General features: G+C 40.7%; 1 protein-coding gene across 2 annotated transcripts in view; it reads right to left on the reverse strand.

The window, feature by feature from the left end:
- Nucleotides 1-553: 553 nt before the first annotated feature.
- Nucleotides 554-27,418, reverse strand: part of LOC6618546 (netrin-A) — a 43,328-nt gene continuing 16,463 nt past the window's right edge. The window contains exons 2-7 of one of the 2 annotated variants that reach the window (XM_032725656.1): nt 16,596-16,784; nt 6,711-6,860; nt 6,465-6,617; nt 2,650-2,715; nt 1,292-1,664; nt 554-1,174 (exon numbers count right to left, since the gene is read on the reverse strand). In XM_032725656.1, coding sequence (XP_032581547.1) covers nt 1,033-1,174; nt 1,292-1,664; nt 2,650-2,715; nt 6,465-6,617; nt 6,711-6,860; nt 16,596-16,784 — 1,073 coding nt within the window. In that variant the 3' untranslated portion in view covers nt 554-1,032. Of the gene's footprint in view, nt 1,175-1,291; nt 1,665-2,649; nt 2,716-6,460; nt 6,618-6,710; nt 6,861-16,595; nt 16,785-27,418 lie in introns of both variants that reach the window. The other variant, XM_032725657.1, reaches the window with a different exon arrangement.

Consider the following 27,418-nt stretch of genomic DNA (forward strand, 5'->3'; position numbering starts at 1 on the left):
TTTAATACCGTTAATTTTCAAAATTTACTAATTAAACACAGACATACTAAGGTATTTGTATAACTGAAAAACCGTTTATTGATTTGAAAAGTTCACCTTACCTTGAAAAGTAATCCTTTCGTTTCCTATAAATATTTAGATATAAATCATTTTGACAAATCAAACCAGAAGCAACCAAAACAAAAAATATGTGTTTGAAAATCGATAGACAGAAGTATTTTTTACGGTGTGGCAACTTTATAAACTCCGATAAGCAGAGATGCCACCTAGACAGCTGCCCGCCAACCAATTAAAATTCAAAACAAAGTTTGAAAGATATTCACGTAAGACTGTAAAGCGCACAGACATAATATGCATATTATGGATAATACAAACTAAATTATACATGGAATGCAATTTATAGAAACGAATGGTATTTTTGTAGAGGAAAACCCCCTTATTTGTTATTCAGAAGTAAACCTTACAGTGGCAGCGCTTGCAAACGAATGGCAGCGCCAACAATATCCCAGTGTGGCATCCTTCCAATGCCCGCCAAATATTTCAAATTCAAAAGTTGTGCTCTGCTCTGTACAATATTTATTAATTACTATTTTTGCGAGTCATGCATGCATCAAAGTGCTTCTTACACATAAATTATTGCTTACTGGCGCTCTGTTTGATTTCGAGATGGCCCTAGTACGTAAATTGTTCACAAATGCTTAAACTGGGCTGACAGGAATCTTAATTTAGCGAATAATACAAGTCGTACATATGTTTACGTAGATTACATGTATAGATAATTTTGTGCGTTTGATTTCAAGTTATCAATTACCGATTGCTTTGTAACGATTGAAGTTAATTAAATAAATTAAATACAGCTAGTTTGATTTTAACTGCTACAAAATCGGTTAATTTGACATTAAAAAAAAAACAAAAAAAAAGTGTTTAAGAGACAATGATGACACGATTTCATTGTTTTCTGCTGTTAATAATTTCTTAGCTCTAGAATCTTGAGACTACACGCAGGATGTGGTATTGTAATTGGCTGGAGGATTACGCGCAAGTACGCGCTCTCCGTTGGAAGCGCTTCATGCGTCGATACCAGTCCTCCTTCCATTCGATTACGATCGAGTGTGGTCCGATGCCCAGGTATCCGGGTGGCGCCTCCGAGTCCCGACCCAAGATCAAATAGGATCTGTAAAATAGGAGGTTTGTGATAAGAATACTGCAAAGACAAGCTTATTTCGCTTTTCAATATTATCAGAACATTTTTGTCTTTTTCTGGACTGCTATTATTCATGTAAGCTCGCACCTGTTTACTCTGATCTTGGGGCAGCGGCACTCCAGGTCCTTAGTCGGTATGATCCAGGTCATAGGACCGCGTTTTAGGGTTGTATTTGGCATTCCGTACACGTTCCCCGCGCCGCTGCTTTCGCCTGGCCTGCTGCGCTTGAAGACGGCCTGGATCTGCAGATCGAAGCGCTCCATTTCGCTGCCTCTGGGATTGGGATTGGGATAGTCCGCCGCCTGGAACTCGTACTCCCCCGTGATCGGGGATCGGGCCGACCCCGGCTGCACCTGGTCCATTTCGTAGTCCGCCACGTCGGGATCCATTGCGCGCCGTTGAGCTTCCCTGCTCACCCCCTCGCTGCTCGTATCGCGACCAATTACTTTTGCCATTATTGCTGTGGGAGAAAGGACTTATCAGCGATGACTTTCATTGATTTAAAATAAGCTGATTGCTTGGCTACCTTTTTGCCTAATGGATAAGCCAAAAATACACAACTATTTAAATACTTGGTCTAAAAGCCAATTTTTGTTCAAAAATACACTAGTTAAGATTATTTTTTTTGCATAACTCGGTTAAAAATTATAGCACAGCAAAGAATTACCATTTTATACTCCTTATTACCAATACTAACCATATCTATCACTTTTGGACGGATTTTGTAAAATTAATTTTTGGCCAAATTTTCGCATTTTTTGTAAGGGGTACCATCATCAAAATTTGCGAAAAATTGAAAAATCCTAGAATTCCCAAACTTGCATGCAAATCGATTGGAATTTAAACAACGAACTCAGCGAGGTATGACATTCCTTATTTGGGTCATTAATTTCAAAGTTTTGATCAAAAAAGCGATTATTTTTTTCACAAAAAATCTGGAAAACTATTTTTGACAAAAAACTCAATTTTCAATTTGACCTTTTTGGCTATAACTTGACTAAAAATGGTCACACAGCAAAAAGAATTACCATTTTATTCTCCTTATAACCAATACAACCACCCCTTGCACTTTTAAACAGATTTTGTAAAATTAATTTTTGGCCAAATTTTCGCATTTTTTGTAAATTTTTCGCATCATCAAAATTTGCGAAAAATTGAAAAATCCTAGAATTCCCAAACTTGCATGCAAATCGATTGGAATTTAAACAACGAACTCAGCGAGGTATGACATTCCTTATTTGGGTCATTATTTGCATTGTTATGATCAAAATGACAAAAATAAATAGAAATTATTTGCGATAATCAAAAAAAAAAGTTTGACTACTTTCGTAAAATTTGAAGAACTATTTTTGACAAACTTATTGAGTAGCGGTCGTATGTATAACTTAAATAATGACTGATTTAAATATGTGACTGGTGCAATTCTTCGGTGGCTTAAAACTTACCGTAGTCTCTTTTGCAGAACTTGTTTAGGTTTAGCCTTTTGGTGCTGACTCTGCATTTGCCGCATTCTGAAAAGGCGAAGAAAAGGGGAACTTTGCTATTAGCCAGTGGGAAAATTATAGGACGTTCACACTGTGAGGTCCTCTGGCATTTGGCCATGTGCCACACACAGCGAACGAAGGCATTCACATTTTACAAATAAGATGAAGCTGAGCGAGGGGGCAAATGGATCGAAGTGATATTGTGTTAGAGGTTAATTGGGGGTAGTATTTGAATTGGGGTTCCTTTCCTATCCCTAAGATGCTAAGTTGCCCGCATCCTCTTCTGCGTCCCTGCTACCCATTTGTCCTTCGGATGGGGCATTCCACTCTGGTGTTTACAATTTAATTGCAAAATTTATGTCTTTATGGCCAATGCCAATTAGCAGAAACAGAAACAGTGGCAGCAGCAACAGCATCAGCGTTGCTCGATCAATTTTACATTAAGACTGCCCCGCCCCCGACTGACTATTTTTAATACAGAGAAAGAAAAACTGAATTTCTTTCATTAATTACATGTATCTATCTAAACAAGTTACATGCCAATTTATGTGAACTCTAAGTATAATTTTGTTTCAATTTTGATAAAATTGGTACTAGTCACTGCACATTTCTCTCTGTGTACTTCGACTTCGTGCCTTGGCCGCCTTTTGTGGCGACTAAAATTAGCCAAGAAGTTTTTTGTTTTGCCCTTGCTCTGGCTGCAAATCGCAGTTTGCATTGTTGTTCGTTCAGACGCCGATCGCAATGTCAACGTAAACGTGACACAATTGAATTTAAACTCTCGATCTGTTCGTGGCATAAACATTTATATGAAATGAGTCGGGCGACTGATAAATCGATCGACACGGGCAGATCGAATTTGAAGCCGTATCTAAAATCGAAAGCTGAAATGGCACTTTTCCCTTTCTTCTGGCTATTTATGGAGGCGTATTGAAGTGCATTTTCCCGATGCACTTAGCCAGCAAACGATATTTATCGCCGTCATTTAAAGATCATTAGCCACGCCCCGAATACGAACGAAAATATCCGAAAATAAAGCTGGGAGATTCGAAAATTCTGACTCATTATTCGGGAATCCCTCGTTTGGCGAATGTGGCTGGCTATGTTGCACGTATGCCACATACATTTGTATGTGGGTGCTCAAGAATTGGAAGAAAAATAAATGAAAATCTAAGGTGCAAGATGAAGAAAATATCTTAAAGATCGCATCAATTACCATACATTTTATTCATTCACATTATTTGCAACTGATTGCACAAATCGGAAAACTTAAAACTTGTGTCAGCAGCACGCCTAACTTTAAATGCCATTCATGTAAATTGCGAGCAAACATAAATCTTCCGAAAATTTGCAAGTCATCAAATTAACATAACATTAAAATTGACCCACCCACGACCCCTTGGCAAACACATTCACACAGTGGGCTGCTTTTCGCTGCGGGTGCAACTAACTTTAAATTAACTCAAACTTGGACAGAATTTTAAATTAATTTAATAAGATTATCAAATTATAAATTCATAATTAACATTCATGTTCGTGCTGAGTGTCGGCGGTGGGCGTGGCCACCATGGCTGTCCGCCTGTCCGCCCCCTTTGGCTGTGCCAATGAATAGCAAAGGACGAACTTTTTGCGTAGATCCTGTGTCTGTGTGTGTCCATTTGCCTAACTCAGTTCTTGGTTACAGGGAATGGAAAACTTTCCACCGACAAATTTTCCAACTTGCGCTTTTCTTTGCCGTTGACAAATAAATTTAAGAGGGCAGCCTCTTTAAACGCAGCCCTCATCTCGCATCTCAGTGTTCGTCTGCAGCTCGATTTGCATTTTTGGCAAGATGGATAGTGATAGAATGGAGCTGAGCGGAGTTGGTCCTTCGAGCCGGAGGCAACTTGATGTGCAACAATTGCAGCCAGAAATTGATCCTAGTCGTCTGGCAGCTATTCATATCTTGTTGCAATTCTAATGGGTTTTATGGATTTGCACAACCTACTGCCTTGGCTTTGGGGATACAAAGGCTGAAGCTTAAAAATATGTGGTTACTTAGTTGAAACGTTAATTTAATAATATTTTTCTATCATTTTAATAATAAACTTCGGTGACACCTTTTATAATTGAATATAACCAGCAAAAAAGATTTAATAGTAAATGCGTTAAGCTTGAATCTTAAGTGTCTGTCCCTTTTTCGTCCTTTTCATTCGGTCACTTGGCAGTGACAATGTGACTCTATTATGATTAACTCGCCGCTTATATTTCCTGTGGCTGCTTAAGTTGCTCAGTCAATTTGTCATTGTTTCCACTTGCAGCTGCATAAACGGCTCATCTTTAGCACCATCCTGTCGTCCTGCGGACGCCCAACCACCCACCGTTCGGCTATCCTGCTGTGACTTCGCCTAATGCCTTGAGCAAATAGTCGGGAGCAATTAGCGGCGGAGGCAGAAGCACTAAACTCGCCACTCGCCACTTGGCTCTCGGCTCTCGGCACTGGGTACTGTGTGCACTGGACATTGTGCGACGGCGAAGTGGGCGGCGACTGCTCTTCTTGATGCTGCTGCTGCAGCTTATTCATGGGAAATTAAATAAAAAACTTTTTTAATACATTTGCTTTGCCAAGTTTCGCCCGCTCTCTGTCGTTCTATACTTTCTGCCCCTCTTCACAGTTCTATTTTCTTTTCGCTTTGTATCTTTCTGTGACGTTTCTTTGGGGTCTTCTGTGTTGTTGTTGCCACTGTTGCTGCTGTTTGAATACCCTGCAGTCGTAAGTATAGAGGGTATATTGTGCTCGGTCTGATAAGCTTTAGGACAATTTTTAAATTCAATTAAATTAAATTATAATGGAGTTCTGTACAGATCTGTGCAATCAGAATTACGGGTATATATCAAAAAGTATTATATGAAATATCTCTGAATTATAACCAATTTCATTATAATGTCATTTTATTTTATTTCATATTAGATTTTATTACTAGATTGTTGTTTTACACAATAATTATTATTTGTTTTTTTGTTTACAATATTGGATATCAAAAAGTCTTTACCCTGCACTCCGTTTTGTTCTTTTTGTTTTTTCTTGCAGTTTTATTGCAATGTTTATTTTGCCGCGAGAGCGAGAGGCATTGAGCGTGCGAGTGAGAGGGGGCTAGAACTGGGCTTAGTATGATTTATGCTGCGTGGCGCATTTTGTATGCTTGTTGCACTTCACCACACCCCCCTTCCTTACCCACCCCCTTTTTGACTCTCCGGGGGCTCACTGTACTTTCTTCGCCACTGTAACTAAAAGTTGCGTGCAAACATTTGCGTTGTCTGTTAAGTGCCGTTGTCCCCGTCCCCCGTTTTCCGTTCCCGTTCCCTTGCCCCTTGAGCCGCTCCTTGTTTTTCAGCTTCCACTTTTCCTGACCGACAACCGACTGCACTTTAGCGGATTTGTGTTTTCTCACCCATTTTAAAGGATTACAAAGGCGAGCCAAACGCCACGGCAAACTATGCGCCTCCTTCGTCGCGTTCTTAACACAGTGAGTCCTCGCTATCATCAAGCACTCTATAAACATTTAACTTTTTAAGACCGTTCCGAACAGTAGACTAGTATATAGAATTTATTGCAATTGCTTTTATTTTTGACCAGGAGTCCACTGTAACCGCTGATAAACAATACTACCAGTTAGCATAAGCACTCGCAACCGAATGCCAAGGTGGGGAATGTGGGAAGCGGTCGGATGCGGATAGTCGGTTAGCACAGAAAACACAACAGATAGATATGGATATGAGAGGTGGCACTTACTTACCCCTGCCGCCCTCGGTGCTATAGTACTGGGACTGGGCGGCCATTCCGGCGGCGCCGTTGCGGTCGCCACCAGATCGTGGAGAGGACTCGGGCTCATCCGGCTCGGGAGCGGTGTTCTGGGTGTCCAGCATGTTGATCATACGCGGTGGTTGTTCTGCGAGAAAACGAAAAAAAAGAGGTTATTACAAAATGCAATATTTTTATAATTTTAATACGATTAGTTTGTTGAGACTTTGGGCATACTCACTTATGCAGGGGGCGATGTGGGAGCGACTTTGCTGGTAACCTCGAGCGCAGCGGTTGCAGGTCAGTCCTGTGACTCCGTCCTTGCAGGGACATTGACCGCTGGTGCTGTTGCAGATCTTGCCAGATGACCCGATCGGGTGGCACTCGCAGGCTGAAAATGAAGGGCGAAACGAAACGATATAGTATATTAAGTATACAATTCGGACGCCTGAAACACATAGTGCAGATGTGGATGGATTTCTTTTTTTTCCGAGCGTGCTGAGAGCTTAATGGACATGGTCCGGCACTTCAAAGAGCAAACGGCAATCGCCACCGGAATCGCAATCGCCAATCTGGTCCACTTGAGTCTTTACTTAAAGTCTTTCAAGTTCTGATTTCAGCATCATCACGTTGCCGGTGCATTCACCACAGATACTACGCGGGATTTTGGCCCCCATCCCGACGGCAGCAGATCCGTTTATGAGCCGTGGAAATGTACATTAACAGATACGATTACCGCCGAGTATTCCGTTCAATTCCGCCCGCTTATGTATGGATGTACATATGTGCACTCCGGCAAATTGAGTGCACGCCACCAGTTAACGGCTGTCCGCCGGATTCGTTCCTTGTCCGTTTCTTGTCCGTCCGCACACGGTTAATTGCAAATGAGAGTGCAAATGGGACTGCCCACCATTATGTTCCGCCCACTTTCTCATTTTTTGCTTTTGCAATCAGTATGCACTCGAACAATGCAATTAAATTTATACCCAAACTATAATAAGACCATTTAAGCACTATCTGAAGTACTTTTAATACTTTTTGATATCGCGTTTTTGTTGAATATTATGTTGGTAATAGAGTTTTTCAAACCTAAAGCTGTTTGATTTACTTCAGTGCTTTAATAAATATGTTCAGCTTGACTTAATCCTGTTTGATATCTGTGAAATTGTAGATAGACGGGATGTAAGATCCGTAAAATATATGGCATATTTATTTTTCACAGACCCTCTTACATTTCACTTAGTTTTAAGAAGGAAGGGGATTACTCCTGTCATATGTGTCGGTTTGAGACTATTATGAAGGACTTTACAGTTGTTTCTTCAGCTGAGCCTGCTCCCTGTGGGTTGTTTAGTTAATAAGCCGCTTTTGGCCACATTTAATGGGTCTTTGCGCTGGCTCTTGGCCAAAAGCTGCTGCATATTTAAAGATTTAACTTGTGCATGACATTGGGAATGGAGTGCCCAGGGGGGTGGGAGGCAAAGGTGGGTGTCAAGTTCTGAATATACACATCTATGGCATTTAACCCATTAGGATTTGGTGGCAGAAAGAAATATTTCTTGAAATTAAATGCATTTAGAATATTTAACATGAAATAATCTATGTATTTTCAACACCATTACTTTTTACATGGGTGTGTGTGGAGGTTGGGACAAGCTTTAAACACTTGCAACTAATGGGTTAACTAGGCGTACAGTTACCCTCTGTCCTGCTCTTGCAATTCCGTCCTCTCGCTTCCACTTTCATATTCCATATACAGACATACACCGTGTTGCGTGCGTTCGTGCAACATTTGGTAATTTAATCCGATTTACAATAAATTAAATGCGATTTATATGCACACAGTGACACATCCGGATGATAACAACAACAGCAGCAACGGACAATAATAACTTGCAACAACAGCAACAAGAGCAACAATTCCGTGTGTCCATTGTTGCTGCCTGCAGGCCGTTTCATAGTCGACGAACTCGCACAGTGGGGCAAAATTGCATACATCCATACAAAAATATGTTAAAATATTATTCCCTAACTAGAATTTATATTTATTTTTTATAAGTGGTATAATCAGGATATTTTTGTGGTAGCTCCCTTAAAAATATGTTTTCTGTAGTCCCAGGATGTGACAATAACCTACGTACCACCGTGCCGCTCACGGTGGGTTTTGGGGGCAACAATATGACAACAATATGCGAGTTGTGTGCGCCGCGCTATCTGCGAAGAGCAGAGTGTGGGCCAGTTGGATAGGAATGGGAATGGGCATGGGCATGGGATTGGTGTTGGGATTCGGATTGGGATGTGGTCCATGGACCTGGGACATATGGGCCATGGAATATGGGATATGGGGATGTGGGACTTGGGACTTGCAGCTTTTGGATATTGTTAAAATAAGCAAGCCAGAAAAAATTGCGGGGAATGCGAGCGAGTTCATTACACATCCCATATCAGTGCACGGCATTGGCGTTGGCATGCATACACATACAATACACCATATATCCCCGTATCCGGATCCCATCTGCTCCGGATCCCCGGTGCATTCCATATGCTCCTCCTCCTCTGTCCGGATTTTCTTCTCATTTCCCATTTGCGCGTAGGTTTCCCTCTGTTTTCATGCCCCGCTTTTGGCTCTTTTCCTCGTTTAGTCCATTGGCCGTGATAAAGATTATGAATTTTCATTATGGCCAGGCCAGCAGATCCCACTGCATCCAATTCGATTGGCTTCATTTTCGAATAGTCGAGTATGGACTTCCTCCGATAGCCATTTGCATTTCTATTTAATTATTGAGTCCACAGTTGCATCGATGATTCAGGGTGGAAGCCCTTTCACCAGAGATCTCCTTTTAATTTAACTCGAAGTGCGACCCAAATTTTGGCACAAAGAGCCACTGCGAACGAGTCATTCCTTCTGGCTTATCCACAGATCGATTCGGGTCAGGGACTCCCGAAATAAATGAGCTCCTAATGAGCGGAGTCCACCAATGAATCACTTGAACCACTGACTGACCGACTGGCCATTGGGTAAGTTGTGTGGAGGGCAGGGATTCCAGTGAAAGTGAATCAAATCCAAAGTTTACAACTTATGGCTCACTTTATTTAAATTTGAATATTTGTGTGTTTCGTGGAAACTCAAACTAAAGGGAAAACATTCATTTGTCTGTACTTTATCGCCTCCTGTGCACCATTAATATCATGCATGTATGTATGTTAATCGAATAATCTAGTGAAACAGATGATTTAAGGCCATTATCCACTAATTAGATCATTGATTTAACACGAATTTCTCGCTGCGCACCGATTCAAAGTTACCTCATTCATTGAACGACCTATTAAACAGTTGAGTACACAGAAATAAATGTGCGTATGTGGCGAATACAATATATGTATGTATATCTATATCCCATGTTTATTCACATTTTCAGGTATGTTTTATGGCATCTGCCAGGCATGGATATTTTTAAATCAATCATTCGCAGTATGGCTGGCATTCATTTGTACGAGTATATACTATATGAAATGTACGTAGTGTGTTTTTGCACTACAATCCCCTTGACCTCCGACCCTTTTTTGCATTTATGTTCGACAATTTTCCGGCTTTGAATATTTCGATTTTATTTGCCCTGGCCGTTTTTCATTACCAAAGAGTTAAAATGGATGATGGATTAAAATTTTTGCAAATAAATGAGAGAGAGAATGCCATCCTGTTTGCTACTTTGCTACCACGAATATGTTATTACACTTTGAGTGCGATTTCCCAGATGGCCTTGGGCTTTTCTTGGCTCTCGCTTCCTTTTTCCAGGGCAACGGAAAATTAATTAAGCAAACCACCCACTCGCGTTCACTCAAACAAAAAGTACTAACACTGGGCCTAGTGTAAACATCATAAAGCAAATCAAGCGCAATTTGTTATTGTTTATTTCAACTTTGCGCAAGCAAACCTCCCAATTTGCCCCCATCCAAAAAAGAAAACAACAAAAAAGGCAAAAGGAAAACCCCACTGACCACTGGAGGAAAGTGCGTTACATAAATTTACGGCAAAACTCTCTTCCTCGGCCATCAATTGCCATAAAATATTACCCGAAATTTTCTAGTACAACAGCGACGACGAAACAAGACGGAAAAACAGAAAAATAAGTGAAAAACGAAAATTGTTATCCATAAAGAGCACAGCTGCCAGAAGTCAGTAGTCAGGGGGCTATTGTTGATGCTGCTATTTGTTATTATTAGCAAAAAACAAAAGCCCAAAGAATTGTGCAATTTTCCAAAGAAAACCAAACAGACTCCGCTGCGGCCAAAGAAGAATTATGAAGAAGATTTCCCAGACAAAGTCTGCCGCGCCATCGGATGATTTGCAGTGAGAGATTACACCTGACCAAGTGGGCGGAGATTCGCAGATCCAGCCCATATAACACTAACCAGACAAGATCGGCCGTATATAAGTACTATACATACATATATATGTATATATATATATATATATATAGGAACTTGTGCATTCGAGGAAAAGCCATTTGCTACTTATTAGCTGGCAAAGGAAACATTTCGAAAAGCCAAAAATTTACATTTTACATTTTAAAATATTCGAATATTGAAAAATCATTCAATTGAAATTTTATTCAATGCATTTGGGTTTACAAGCATGAGCTCATCGATATAATTTTAAATGCACTATTTATTTGCATAATTTTATTGTTTGTACGCCAGAAATAAACGCTTTTGTCGATTGTTTAATAGTTTCAATTTATTCCCCATGAAAAGAACACAAATAAAGTTAGTTTTTCTTTAAGAGCAATTGCGTATTTATGACTAATACAGTCATTCATTCTTAAAAAGCTATCCATTTATGGTAAAACCGCTGTCTAAATTTAAATATTTATAATCAAATTCATAACTTTTTGATCTAAATGATTTTCAAACTTATACGAACTCAATGCGATTATCCTTAAATGCCAGGATAACATTACGCATTCAATTATTCGCACACATATCGCACATATCACACGTCAATGATTCACTCGAATGATCTACCAATTGCTCATGAATTCAAATGAGCCATTTGATTTGGCCCGAATGCCTGGCAAAAACCGGTCCAAAAAGGCGATTCACCTTTGCCTTCGCACTTCACACTTGAGTTTAAGCCGGCGGGCGGAACTTTTCTTGGGTCTTATTAATAAATCAAAGGCTCCGCGCGACACTCCAGGAAAAGTTGCTTTTCCTCGCCGCTTCCTCTTCTACATACCCCCTCAATTTTCCTGGGCGGTGGAGTAAAAAAAGTTTATCGCGGTTGCAACTGGCGCAAAGTTCGCTCAACTTTCGTTCGCTGTTCAAATGAGCAAAAAGCCTCTTCTCGTCTTGCTACAATTTTCTGTTTCATATACAAAGTTTTCCATTTACAGGTGGGGAAAAGCTGGTAAAAGGCTGGGAAAATCGACTCAGGCCGACAGGCGGACGGGAAAAAACTTTCCGCGCATTTCAAATTGTGCGTTAAAGATTGAGGCGCCTGGGGAAAATCGAGAGGAGCGGTGGAAATACGTAGGCGGGGTAAACAGATCTGAATGGGCCTATTGAAAATCAAACGACGCGCAGTAAAGTAGGCAATGTGTAGCCGAATTGTTGCCAAACTCCCGCTACTTCTGGCAGAAAGTGCATCGTTTCGGAAAATGATTTTCCAACTGGAAAAGTGGGTGGTGGTTGGTGTGAGCGAAAGCGGGTGGCTGGTGAAATGGCAGCGCCAATTTGACGCTCGAACAATTTGCACAGCTTTAAATGTCGGCTCGCATACAAAATGTCATAATTCAAATTGGGCAGCTTTGTCCTCTGTCCTTTCAAAACTGCCCGAGGATTTGGGGACACTTCGGTTCTTGGGGGCTAAACGGTGCCATAAGCTCATATGTACACTGAAAGAAACAGAAATACACCTATTCATATTCTACACTGCTGATAAAATCAAGTTACTCCATTCTTCATTCTTTGGCTTAAGCAAATCAATCAAATCGGTCCAAAATGAACTTCACTTCTTAAAATTCCAAGCGCATATCCGATTCGTTGTGCTGTCTCAATACAACCCCTATAAAACTCAAATGTTTCTATCAATATTTTTTTGTACTCTTCTGGCATTTATTTAGCTATGTCAAAAATTGTTCAAAAATTGCCTGTGTTTGTGGGCATGAACTTTTATAGCTTTGCCGGCAGAAAATTTGTCACGGGGCTTAGTTTTTGGCTGGAACCACCACCACCATCGCCCACTGGCTCTGAAATAGATTTTTCCGGCTTAGTTTGGCGAAGCCACCTTGGCATGTCGTATGATAAATGCATTTCGCGCTGGCATTCCAAAATTTCAATTAAGTTGCCGAGCGACCCTCGCAGCGATAACCTTTAACCTTTAAGCGATTCGCCACAGTTGCATCGGCGCGTTTTATGAAATTCTAATGATGTTTGACTGATTCCTGCTCCCGGTTTCCTACCCCACGTAAATAATAATGTCCTTGCCCAGCCTCCCCCATTTTCCACCGCATTTTCATGAACTTTGGGCAATAAAGAAACTTTTCCCGTCTACGTGTGTGTGGCATTATTTTAATTGCCGCTCCTGCTGTTTTCCATCCATGTTATATATTGCTGTAACATTTCGCACGTGACTTTCTGATTTTATGGCTTTTAATTTCACGTATTTAGTTACGGATAATGTTAATTGTATTCCAGGGCACGCCCAACGCCCCCAAAACACCCCATTGACACATGCGAAACCGTTGAGTCTTTTGTCATCGTGGATATGGCATCTATGAGTTCCGGGCAGTTGAAAACAATTGGTAGGCATTCAATTGTATACCCTAATTACTGGGCGATGATAAACGGTTATGGCAGATACGACAGGATAATGGATATTAAAAGGATGTCACCACACAGGGCATCTGATACGGAAATGTTGAGTTCAATTGGGGTTTCGAAATAAACACCTTGGAAATATCAACTTGATTAGTTTGAAAAGTATACCAACTATAAAACTGAATAGAATGTGCTACCAAAAGTATCTATACTTTATCCTTCACTACAACCAAAAGTATCATTTCACTCGAGAAGCAACTCCTAGTTGCAAATATTTCCTAGTTTTGCTCATTATTTGCAGAGCACACAATCTGCGATTTGCACTTCTTGTTTTTATTGCCCCCATATGTGGCATGCAGATTTAATGATGTCAACGATGGCAATGGGGCAAAAAGTAGAGTATACTTTTTTGGGGTTCTGGCAGGAGGGTTCAGATTTTAATTACCAAAAGAGCAGTCGCTGGGGCAAAGGCAACACATGCAGACAAGTGTATGAATAACGATTCGTTTACGGCCAGGATGTCGGGATGTTGGGAAGTCGGGATGTCGGAATGTCGGATCCTCCCGTTGGACAAATAATAATATGTAATTTTCCGGTCATTGAAACATTTGCACAAATAAGGAAATTGACTGAAATGACTTTGACAACACGTGTCCGTATCTATGAGTTTGCATCTGAATCTAAGTCTGTATCTGTATCTGCATCTACATACAGCTGTGTGTAATTTCGAATTGCAAATACCAATTCCACAGCCAACTCCTACATCCAACATTTCCATCCCAACCAAACTCTCCGTCTAGGCGATGAATTATGGCTTTGGATGGCGTTTGCTCCATTAGACTTGACTTCGAGCCTTCCTCGAGAAAATCATTTGAATATTTAAATTAAATCAACTTCAAATTCAAATTCAACTGAGGCACACACACTCAAGTAAATGGAGTTTTGCGGAAGCTAAGTTGCTCCTAATCTTTTTCATTTTAACTGGCAATCGAAACGAATTTAAGGCGTTAATTTTAAAGGAAGTTAATGGCATAGCTGAAATCTAATGGCTTTCAAAGTCAGATTCGGAATGCAGATTGCGGCGAAAAGATTTTGAAACAGAACAACTGACTGACTCATTGACAACTTAATATTAACAACAATCTCAACGTTTAATCGCCACATTTAAGTGTGTAATTGTGGCATTTGATTAAGAGTCTCTGCAGCTAAAGGTAATTTAAATTTGCCCAACAAGACTTACGATTCAGTTAAGTAATTATTACGTAATTCTAAATGTTGATTATATATTCTAATTGTAATTATCTCGAAACCAATTTAATAATTTCCTATGATAGATTGAATGCTTGTTTCCTAACATTCCCATTGCAAATTAAGTGTACGTACTACAATGTATTCACACAAATTCCTCGTTGCGTAAGATTAAAGTGCTTACTATTTTTAAGTCAACGCCTTAAAGGCCTTGATATCTGCAACTCCTGAATAATAAAATTCAAAATACAACCCACAAACACATGAGTACACCCTTTTGTGGCAGCTTTTGCTGTCGTTTCACAGAATGCCATTAGTAATGTGAAATTATTTTAAATTTATTTCGAACGTTATGGGGGAATATGTATGACTATGTATGAAAAACGAGCCAGCTCGAGATGAAACGTATAAATCACTGAATGTCCTCCTGCGACACTTCCGTCGGGGGCATCAGCTGGAGAGGATTCCTTCTCGATTCTTTCTCCTGTGGCTCCTGTGCCACAAAGATTTTCCCCAGCAATTTCGGGCTGACTAATTGAAAGTTCGAGGGGAGTGGGGGGGCCAAAGGAAGTGGATGGCAGCCGCAACATTTGGCAAATGACAAACATGACGTAAAACATTTTGCCAACAAGCCAGCAACAACTCGCAAAAACACAAATGAAACAAATGAAACAATGGCAGCCACTGTAAGTCGGGGAATGTACAAATCTTTCTTAACAAATTGCACGCGTGTCAAAATTAAAACGAATAAATTTTTTATGGCCTCCGACGAAGGGGCATATAATTTAAAAAATTGTCGCAGCGGCGCCTTTTTTGTCTCGAAATCGCAAGTGGTTGAGTGGGTTGCGGTGGGTTTCAGTGGTTTACGATGGGATGCGGTGGGTGGTTAGTCGCCGATATTTACGATGTGGCGGCTCCGTTCCGACTTAGCGGCGGATAATTAATTAAAAATCGATAAGAATTTGATTTGGGTTTAACGGCTCTGGCTGAGCGAACACGAGAATTATGATGCTTAGTCAGCCGAAATCCGCAAGCCGAATCGCTGAACGCGCTGAATGCTGAAAGACAAATTCCGAATGCCAAAAGCGGTTTTCGACCAAAAATTTCTGACAATGCAATGACAAACGACAGGCGGCACCCCCTACAACACCTACCGAAAATCCACACGAAAATCACTCCCACTGGGGCCTCTTGTTTTTGTTTTTGTTTTTGTTTACGATACTCGATTCGCAATTAGGTATAAATTTGTTGAATGTGAATTCCCAGCGGGATACTGCCAACTACTATACATGTTATATCCGCTTATACATATGCATATTTAGATATATATTTATATATATATATATGTATCTGGATGCGCCACGAAACTATAAATAGTCGAGCGCTTCAGATTTTAGCCATGTGAACTACCTGATTTGATTGTTTGCCAATGAAAATGATTACAGGCTATAAATTTCGGCCGCTTCCTCCCCTTCTTCTTCTTCCTCTTCCTCTTGGTCCGCCTTATAGAGCACATCCGCTATCTCAGTTTTCTACATTAAATAATCCACTTTGAATTCGCGGTAATGAACATCGCAAAAAGCTGGTTCGTCTTAACATTCACATGATTAAATATTATTCACCAACAAGCATTGCCACCAATCTTAAGTATTTGTATTTTTATACTATTACTTAATCCATTTGTTCGATTTTTAAACCATTTCCCTTTTTTCCTCTAGCGTCTTTTTCTTATCCGCTGGCTTTGTTTTATTTTTATTGTTTCGATTGGAGCGCGTGAATTTATGGCGCTCATAAATTAGATTACAAACAACACACTCGAAGGTCGCCTGGGGATGGGCTGGCCAAAGGGTGACCACAGGGGGCTAAAGGGGTGCCAAAAAGGGGGCCTAAAGGGGATCCAAAGGGGATACAAAGGGGTGGTCACAGGGGGCTGCTGGCGCAGTTGGATGTCGCTGTGAGCTAATTATTGTAAATTAGTCATTAATCTCGGACACAAGAATGTCTGATTGCATAATACGTTCTTTTTTTATTGCTAGCTTTTTTTTATATGTTTGAAGCTTACCTTTGCAAACCTTGCGGTGGGTGAGTGGCTTGGTGGCGTCCCGGTAGAATCCCTCCTTGCACTGATGACAATTCCGGCCCGTGGTCGAGTGGCGACAATTCTGGCAGACTCCGCCGGAGACGCCCTGCGAAAGCCGGAAGATTTCCATGTTGAAGCGGCACTGACGGGCGTGCTTGTTGCAGTTGCATTCTGTAGAATGGAAAGAAGCAAGACAAGTTCGCATGAGAAAATATACATTTGCTTTCAACGGCTCTATTGCCGCCTTCGATTTGTCGATATCCCAATGCGATAAATGCTAAAAAGAAAGAAAATGGCACGCAAAATGGTTTGTCCAGGCAAATGTGCCAAGATTTCGATCTAGAATGGTGCGACTTGGGTTGGGGCAACAGATTGGCAGTGGATCTGCTGGATGGGAGTGCTATTTGTCTAGGGGGATATTGGCTTAGGCTGGATAATTTATGCGGCGATTTGTCTTGAATTACTTACTTAAGACGAAGAGCGTATCAGGGGGAGTTACCCAACGGAAAACGGGGCGTATGAACAATATAGGTGGGTGAATTGGATTTATATGCCTTAATAAATTGGAAAACAGTGAAGGACATTTTGTCCGCTCAAATATTTTGAATTAATGCTATAGCTAGTAGATACTTTCTGCATAAGGCTAATACAAAAAACCACATAGATCCATTTAAGTAAAAGGTAACTGGCATTTACCATTCGATCAATGAAGACCAGAGATTTCTTAGCTTTTTTGCTGTCGCCTGCTGCTTGTTATGCTTTTGGCAAACAGTTTTGCTATTGACATTTGAAGGCGAGCGCTGCGGTTGCTGCTGCCTGCCATTGGTACACTCAGAGAAATAAGAGTGAGTTTAAATGCTACTGATATTGGGATAAAGACTCAAAATCAAGCCAGTTTTTAAGATGCTCAAACTGCATGTTGTACTTTAGAAGTGAGTTCTTACTATGACTTTCTTCGGTAGATATGTGTAAGCCTCGCTCGTTTTTATCAGTGTACGTTGCTGTGCTGAGTTGACATCTTTCAGCTGAGGTTTGGTGGCAAAAGAAAGGAACGACAGGGCAGACGAAATGGACAGCTGACCTGTCAATGGCATCGACCACGAAACTGGAATCTTTCTGCTGTTGCAGCTTGCGGCTAGACAAAAACTTGAAGCGCCCCACCATTGTCCACTGGTCGAGGGCCCACTGTCTGTAATGATTCTTTGCAATCGACAGTTGCGGCGCACCCCGGACTTCATTTCGCGCTTGCAGCTTGAAAAGTTCGGTGCACAGCTTGGTTCTGGGCACATATGTACATAGATATGTATGTTATAATTATCTTGCACAGTGGCAGACAAGGCGACTCTCGTCTCCACTTTCACTCCACTTTCCACTCTCACTGGTTCTATTGGATCATTGAATGCTCCATGGTTAATGCCGCATGCCACATGCCAATTCCTCAGTTCTCATTCCTAAATTCCCGTCTCATGCCAGCCACAGAGCAACTTATGTCAGCGCAAACATTTGAGCGCAGTCAGGGACTTTTGCATTCATACACTGAGCTAAAAACATTTTAATACAAATATATAAGTCTAAAAAACCTATAAGATATAAAAGAATGAACTGAAAAACCACTAAATACCATTGGCTCTGCCTAAAATCTATTTATTTTATGACTAGTTGCATAATTTCTCACAGTGCAGTCTCCCCAACAGTTGGAGACCGTTGTAGAATCGTCAACAAAAGCTAAGCAAATATTTGGAAAACGCAGAGAGCTCCAAGCACGGCGTGTGGCTAATTGACAAGCTACCAGGCTGCCTACCACCAGATATACCAACTAGACCTAGTATATAGCCCCCAAAACTCCCCACTTCCGCCCCGAAAAAGGGTTCGGTTCGGTTTGGTTCGGTGTTAAAAATGCTAGATAATTAATTTTAATGACACACTTACGACCTGCGACTCGCGACTCCCGGCGAATGCCACTTGATTTATGGGCCGGGCAGAGATATTTTCGTTTTTACTTTTTTTTTTGTTTTGTTTCGGGGGATTTCTTTTCCTTTGGGTGCCATGTAAATCTCAGTTCGACGATTACAAAATGCCCATCCAGCTCAATCAAATGCGACTTAAAGCGATGCATAAAACCGCTCATTAGCCGGACCCCAAGCTGCTGTGTTAGCCGAGAAAGGTGAGCCCAGTAATTAAGTTCAAATTTGATAAGTGGCCCTCAAACACTCATACACTCCCCGGCATCGTCGATGGATTTCGATGGACTGAGGGAAAAACAATGAAATCGTCAGTATCGGTATCGGTATCTGTATCCATATCTTTGTCGCAGTCGCAGGCCCAGAAATTAACTGCCTGGGAGAGTTTCCAATAAAACGACATTTTTAGGCCGCCTAACTTTCGACACGAATTAGTCACTGGATGACCAAAAACGATCATTAATTTTTCTCAGGGAAAGCTAGTCGGTGCGAAAAAGGATAAGAGTTTCGGAAAAGATTGGAATGGCCAAGTATCTGTGATTTCAAGGATTGTTTCAGAAATGGCAATTTGATTCGCTGTTGTTCCCGGTACTCGATTCAAATTTTTCGAGATATGAATGGAAGCCCTTTGAAATCTACCCAACCTAAACCACAATCATTTTGGGCATCTCTAATTAACTGCAGAAGGGCTTTTTCCTTTCTTTTTTTATGCTCCTCAGGGATATTTTTTGGCCGTGGATTTTTGGCCAGGAGCAAATTTGGCCAAGCTTAGCCGCTCAGAATTGGCCAGTGCTGCTCGATGGAAGACCGTTGATAAATTGTCGCTTTTGGCCACTGCCATTGGCCGAAAACAAACCAAAACATTCCGTATCCAAGCAGACCAAAGCCAAAGCAAACGCAAACCGACCAAAAGCCAATTCAACGTTATGCTTTTGAGTTGATCCAGAGTATAAAGTTCATGCCGGAAGAATTATGACATCCAATATTTTGTATGTTCGACAAAAAACAAAATAAATTCGTTTCAAGTTAAAATGGATTTCTATTTATATCTCATTCTTGTTGTGGTCATCTTTCTTCGAAAAAATAGTTAATTAATAGTTATTAATATTATTAAAAAAGGGAATATTAATTTAATTGAAAAACCGCAATAATTGTGGTCCACTTCTCTTATTAAAGTCATTTGACAAGCAGTTTTTTTTCTTCAGCTCAATTTTTTTTTATATTATAAATTATTTTCTTTAAAAATCAATAAAGATGAAAAATGTTTATATGCACAAAGCATTCTGATTTTATGAATATCCGATTTCAAGAAAAACTCTTTAATATTTTCCATATCTCCATTGAATATTATAAAATCATAGAGTTTCAATCACGAATTTGCTGAGTGGACCTCGCATAAACCGACTAGCTGTTGATGGGTTTTTATCCCCCATTTTTGGGGGTTTCTGGCGTTCGGGGCTTGGGGTTTTGTTGGCCGGGGCTTTTCCTTGTCCATGTCCTGGCTGAGAGTTTTCAATTTTCCTCACTCGATCCCCTCGTCTACTGGTCGTTGTCGACATTTCATCGTTTTATGATTGATTGCGTTCGCCTCGCAGTGATTTTCGGTTACCGAAAATTGTGAATTGAATTCGTGGCGTGGAGGGCGGGGCTGGGGGGAATGAAAAGCTTCCGAAAAAGGTGGAGTGGGGTCGGGGGGATTCGAACGGAAGCGGTGGCTTTCAATGGCTGTTGGTTGTTGGTGCGATTGCGGTTGCGGTTGCTGCTCTTGCGTTTTTGCAGTGCAATTTGACAATTTCATCGCAAAATTGTTTTGGTGTTTGTGGCCGTGTTGTGCGCTTCTGTGATTTATCAAAAGTGGTCGTTTTACACACACACACACACACAAAATCACGAAAAACAAAAACATTCTCGCTTGGTAATTAATAATTTGTGTTTTTGCACACCAAACAATGCAAAATCATTGTTCATCGGCGTACAAAAAAGTGAAGTGATTCACCAGAAGCCGAGCAATTATGTCATCTCATCGCGTCTTTGGCTGTCTATCTAAAATCTGTCCATTCTGGTTAACCCAATTTCGCCACTCTTTGAACTACAACTATACTTCTATATAGTACAGGGAGAGTATTTATAAACATTTTCATCGTAAAACGGCCCAAAACAGTCGTAAACAGCCAGAACCACTTTCATAAATTCTTCGCACTGACTTCGCTGGAAGCGCCCGATGAAAATACCAAGAAAATCGCCCATCCTCATCCACATGGCCCCCAAAAAGAAGCATCCAAACAATTGGAGACCTGCGGCCAAAAAAGCCCCACTTTGCGTCTAACTGCATTGTAATAAGCTTTATTGGCCAGCGTAATTAACTTGCTGGCTTTTCACCAGCAAATTTATTTCGTCTGTCACCCAGTGGATGGTAAATCTTTATTTTGCTGGCGATCAAAAAGTGGGAAAACCTTTTACTAGCGCTATTTCTTTAGACTTGTTCATACCCTATCTTAAGAACAAGTTACGCAGTGAGTAATGCAATCTTAATTAGCTGAACAAGTATCTTAGTTATAAGGAAGTTGTATAGATTTGTTATAAAAGTAAAATATATAAATAAATATATAGAAAATATATAGAAAATATATATAATTAAATATTATTAAGCAAAACTCGCTTATTTTCATTTAAATTCAGACAATAGAACAGTAGTAATGAATTAGAGTTGGTGGCCAAACTAATCCACATTCTACAGCATTTTCCACGCCTTTGGCGCTTTTTCGGAAAACTTAAAACATTTTTCTTTTGGCGCTTCCTTGCGGACTGACAAAAAAAAGTGCAATTAAGGCGAATGCAGCAGCTTTTATTTTCGGTGTCGTTTCGCGTGCCGCAGCTGCAACATTTTCCTTGTCAACGGCGGCGGCAGAAACAGCGATTACAAATTGTTTGCTGCCCGTGGCCAAATAAATAAATACAATAAAAAATACGAAATACAAAAAAAGCCGAGAGAGTTGCATGTTGCATGCTTATATAAATACATTTTTAGTTGGGGCATCGAGTAAAAGCAGCGCCGGAATCTCCAACTTCCATTTGCTTATTTTTTTCATCTGCATTCGGAGTTTTGTTCTCTAATTAACGCCGGGCGAATTAACATATAAATATATACACATTTAGCAAGAGGAGGGGAGGGGGAAAAATCAGGGTGCATCGCCGATATCCTGCCGCTAATAAAAAACAATGTTCATGGCTTCACTTTGGCCCACACAGGCGGCGGAGGAGGGGTCGATAGGAATTTATGTTTGGTTTTTCGTCGAACTGCTCGAAGCATTCGGAGGAAAATGTTCTTTCTGTTTGTTATTTCTATTTTCCTTTTTTTTTTATTTAAATCAAGGCCCCGAATTATTTCAATTCTCTGTGTTTTGTCTTCCTTTTAAATATTCGAATACCAAACTCCAATTCCTATTCCAATTCCAATTCCAATTCCAATACCGATTTCGGTTTTCAATTTTCGTGGTGCATTTTCTACTTTTCCCAAATTAGTGCGGAGGACGCCGAGGAAAAACAATAAACAAATTTCCAAAATGTTTGTGTGCTCAGCTTCGGATTCGTGCGCGACAAGGATGGCGATATATATATGGATATATATACTCGCACGCATGTAGATGTGGTGTGGGTTAAATAAACGATTCGTTAAGACACATAAATAAAAGCACCACCAGTTTCCTAATTAAGTCGCCCAGCCAAAAACCACGCACAAAGTGGGCCCGAAATAAAATCATTTAACAAAATAAGTTAAGTGAACGGGGATTCTAAATGGCAGGCACTATTCACTAAAGATTGTGATCTAAAGTATCTAAAGTATTGCCAAAGCTTTGTTCAGTTTTTTGTATATTTCATATATTTTATGTTCAGTATTGTAGTATTTTAAAAGCCAATCTGAGTTGTTAATATATTCAAGTAAATCAAATTGAACTACTTATTACCGGAAATAGTTTTTACCAGTAGCATCTACCCCTCAATGGCAAATAAATATTATGCAGCGCATTTGAAATTACCAAAAAAAGGTAAATAAATCCTTGTAAATTATTCTCAACACGATTTTCTCCTCTTTTCAGGCCTCATTAATTAGTTTGGACAACTTGAGATCGCAGACAAAGCAAACTCAATTGAGTGTGCTGCTGGAGTTGCTGGTGTTGAAATAGGCACATGTATCTGTATCTGTAGCTGGTGGGCGTGTGTGTGTGTGTATCTGGCAGATAAACAAAACAGCAGCTAGATCAACAACACTTGCAGGTGAGGTGAAAGGTCTCTGCTGCCGCCGCCCGCCCGCTGATCGCCCGTACCGCTCCTACCCGTACCGCTCATCCTCATCCTCATCATCATCTTCAACTTCAACTTCATACCGCTTGTACCGCTCAAGTGCCGCATTGTTGTTGCTGCTGGGTTTTGATCTTTGTTTTGATTGGGATTCGCTTTTCGGATTCAGAGACGTGTGCACAGGGAGAAATAAGTGCCTATAACTTATATGCATGACTGATACATAAAATAAATAAATATATTTAATAAATATCATCAAAATGAAATAAAATGTAAAGCTTATGAATACGATGTTGCTGCTTAAGGTCAAGATTCCTAGGTATTAGACGGTAGCATCATGCCCTTTTTTCTCCCAGTGCACTGCCCGTTCTGCGGATCAAAGTGGTGCTGGCTGGGCTTTGAGTTTGGAACTGGTGGTGGTGCTCGATTCGTGGTGTTGAAATGTCAGCCAGCACTTGCCGCATCGCACATGGCCTCCAATTGCGGCAATATGTTTTGTTTAACATATTTCTCGCCTTTTTCGGGGGCCTTGCAGTTGCATTTGTTGCATTTGTATCATTTGCATTTTGTTTGTTTATCTTTTGGAGCTCTGCACGTGTGTGCCTCTTGTGCTGTGTGGTGTGTAGAGTGTGTGTGTGTGGTAAATCGTGGACTCTGTGCCCATGGGCCACGCCTTAATTACCATTTGCCGGGGGCTAATTCGTATAAATGATTTTTAAATGCGCAAAAATGGCCTGGCTACTGATTCCCAATAGAGTTGTAGATTGCATTTAATTACGCAGAAAACTCCGTCACTCCATCACACCAGATCACCCATTCATTCCTTCAACCCTTTTTGTGTTGTCGTGTGAATGTCAATTAAAAATCGTATCTCCCGCCTGACATTGTGCATAGTATCTCGAAGATAGTCAATCTGCGATGTCCGAACAAATTCCCCAGAAACCCTCCATGAAATGCGATGCCACCAAAAGGTCAAAGATGCCCCAATGCAGCCGCCAGCGAAACATAAATTAGCTCCTCCATTCCGGGGGAGTGGAATGAGTTGGATGAGCTGGATGGGGGGACACGAGTTGGGGTCGAGCTCTGGTGGAGTTTTCAATGTCACTTGCAGTTACTTGCAGATTTCTCAGTTATTTTATATTCGCCCGATTGTTGACACTTGTTGCTATTTTTTTAGGCGGCAGGATGGAGCTTGGGTCACCATCCAGTTGGGATTCAAATCAAATTCAAGCCTATAACTAAGTCTACATTCAACATCCTAGGCATATTGTAAAACCTAAAGGTTGATCGCATATACAATTTCTCTGCCGTGAAACAAAAAAAAAATGTATTTTACAAGTCATTTTCCTACGCTTTTTATATCTTGGCAAGCTGCACACCCAAACCGCCTAATGTATAAAAGACAATTGCATAAATTTATGACTTGGCACTTTTGGATCTTTAGGTAGTGATCCCATGCCATGCAGGTGAAAAGGTCAGCTATAATTTCCTGGAGCCCATTCCGATTGCATATTATTCTGCAATTTTTTTTTTGTAAGAGCATTCGGGTTTCCCCAGAATCGAGCAATTCACTTTTTAAGTAGTTTCTCCCTCTTTTTTTTATTGTAGTTTTTGGCAATTCGTCATGGTCAGGACCTGAGATCGGAGTACGTGTAAAATCTCCAGCTGGGCGGCCTGGGCTCAGAAACTTGAATCCTTTTGTGTCCCCGGCCTGGGAAGCCGCTTCCTTCGGTTACCCTGTTCTGTTTGCCATTTATGGCACTTAAGCAAATTAATAATAAGATGCCACCAGAGGCCCAAAGTCGCACAATGCCACTGCATTTCGGATTTTGGATATGACAATGAGCCAGGAATGGATGCACATGCCGTATGTATGCATGTATATATATGTATGCCCGGTCATCATGAGATAAACTAGCAAAAAAAAAGGGGGCGTGTCGGCCGACTCAGTTTCGTTTTCATGGATTTTAATCTTGTATCCCTCTGGTTTTTGCCACATTTTCGTTCTTTTCGGTAGACATCAGTGCATTTTCGGGACCATGGACAGGGAGGGGTGAGTGAGAGCGGTGCATTCTGCATTTGAGTTTGAGGCTTCGATTTGGTCAATTGTTCAATGAGTTTTTCGAGCAGCAGCTGCTCTGCTCTTGCCATGTTGCACATTTTGGCCCTTCGTCTGCGCTCGAAAAAAATTGGGTAATTTCCAAGGAAATTACAAAAACTACTTTGTAATGTGATCAACGTTCTTCTTTCCTTATTAGATATTAATATTATAACTTAAAATATTTATATTTAATGTAGGTATATTTTCCAACGTGAAAATTTTATTTATTTTATATTTAAATTTGTATTTTTTTTGCAGTGTCCTTGAAGGAAAATGCATGCAAAACTATGTATGTATGAAGGCCCAGCAGAGCAGCCACGTCCCTCGTGCAGCCTTTGCATTTATTTACATTTGTCCGTGAACACGGACAGACGGACAGTGGGACATACGGACATACGGACATACGGAGAGCTGGGCGGACAGACAGCGAGGCAGACGGTTGCGATGCATTCAAATTCGCATTCACATTCGCATTGACATTCATTCATTCACTCGGCCGGCGAAGGAAGGGTGCTCGCCGATTGGCAAGCCTTTTCTTCTGGGTTTTGGGAAATCGCCGCCCAAAAGGGACCTTCCTAACAGGTGTGCAAACGGCGGTCGAAATGGAAATGCTTATGTTTTATTATGAGCTCGGGGTGCAGAGAGAGAGAAATATGTACATACACATACGTACATATCAGGTAGGATTTGCTGACTGGACAGGGATATAGCTGCTGCTAATCAATTAGTGACAACATAAATCGATTTCCATTGAGAGCTATTAAGCCATAAAAGTGGAAAGCATTGGACGATGAACCTGGAACTCGACCAGATGCTGAAGAGAATCTGCGATTTAACAACGTATGGGGATGCTAAATAAAATGTTCATGCCGGAATTAGTGCTAACGTATCTATTAAAAATATTATTTATAATAGTAAATTCTTTAATTTCATACATTGAATATTCATTGAATATTCCTTCTATTTAGAATTTTGCATTTGTTATCCTTTGTCTACATCTTTCACATTCACTTCCCCTGGCTGTCTCATCACCATCACATTTCTTTTACCAACATTTCCCAATTCTAATGAACCTGTTCGCCTTGGCAAGGGATATCTCTAGTCCCATCTCTTCAGTTTATCCCACCATAAACATGCTGTTGTCAGCCAGGCGGGATCAGAGCCACATATATAGGCCATTAAACTGAGGCAGTGATTGGGAATTATTTGTGTTTAAGTGGCCGTGATAAAACGAACTCCTTAGCAAATCCAGTTGAGAGTAATCAGGCTAAGTCTCAATCAGATGAGATATGCAAAGTATTCTTATGGATTATTATTTTCTTCTCACACGATAGTTGATCACAATTGCTGGGTCCTTTGCCGTTTTCCCATTGAAATCTGGCCAGATGTCTATCTAGATGCCCCTAAATCCTTTAGGCCAAGTCAAGTTAAGTCAAGTCGAGGTATGTAGTCGTAGTTTGACAAAACGGTTACCCGATAGCTACTATTATTTGGCAGTGCCATTCACCTGAATGCCTGAATAAAGTATATTGTCAATGGCCATGGACAGAGATATAGGGACAAAGATACAGATGCAGATACAGTTGCAGATTCAGATTCGGATTCGGATTCGGAGAGGACAAGTCGTGAAAGTAACATGAACGGGGCCAGAGCCAAAAGCAAATCACAATGGGCCAAAACAATGATAATAAGTAAAATGTGCAAGACTTTTCCCGCGACCAACGCGATCTGCACTGAGAATAATACTCATCCATTTGTGAAATCGATCGAAAGGAAGTTTATTTCGATTATTTGCTTGTTAATTCCGATATGCGATCATTCCTGTTCCACTTTTCGCATTCGAGTTAAGTGAGTGAAGCTGGGTTTTTTTTCTGTGTGGTCATGATTCCCAGCTAGGCAGCTAGTCCAGCCGAATCTTTATTAATATTTGTACATATATTTATCTGGTCTGCTGTTTTCCAGAAACGCTCGAGGTCAAAGAGATAAACGGAAGCTGATCTGCGCTCCAATTGAACCTTAGGACAACGACTGCCGTCGGAAGACAATGCAATTTGCATATTAAGACAATGGTATCTATACATCTCAGAAGCACTGAAAGTATCTTCTGCCTTTTCTGGCTATCAATGCGCCTTTTCAGCATTTTATTTCCGATGGGGTTCGTTTTCTTTTCAAGGGCTGTGGCAAAAAAGTTAATTGCAGGGGAAGAAATTAACACTTGACTGGGGCGACGAAAACCAACAACTTTGCCACAACTTCAGTCGTAAAAAGAAAAAAAAACCGAGGAGGAGAACCAACGAAACAGAAGCCAGTGCAAAGTTATAGGCCAACAAGTGCAGATAATATTTATGGGCAAGACAAAGCCGCAACACAAGATGGCCATGTACGAGTATCTGGCTCCCTTTACAGCCAGTTTTGTGGTCAGTATTTCTGGCCCAAACGTCGCC

The sequence above is a fragment of the Drosophila sechellia genome, chromosome X, assembly GCF_004382195.2.
Source record: "Drosophila sechellia strain sech25 chromosome X, ASM438219v1, whole genome shotgun sequence".
Classification (NCBI taxonomy): Eukaryota; Metazoa; Arthropoda; class Insecta; order Diptera; family Drosophilidae; genus Drosophila; species Drosophila sechellia.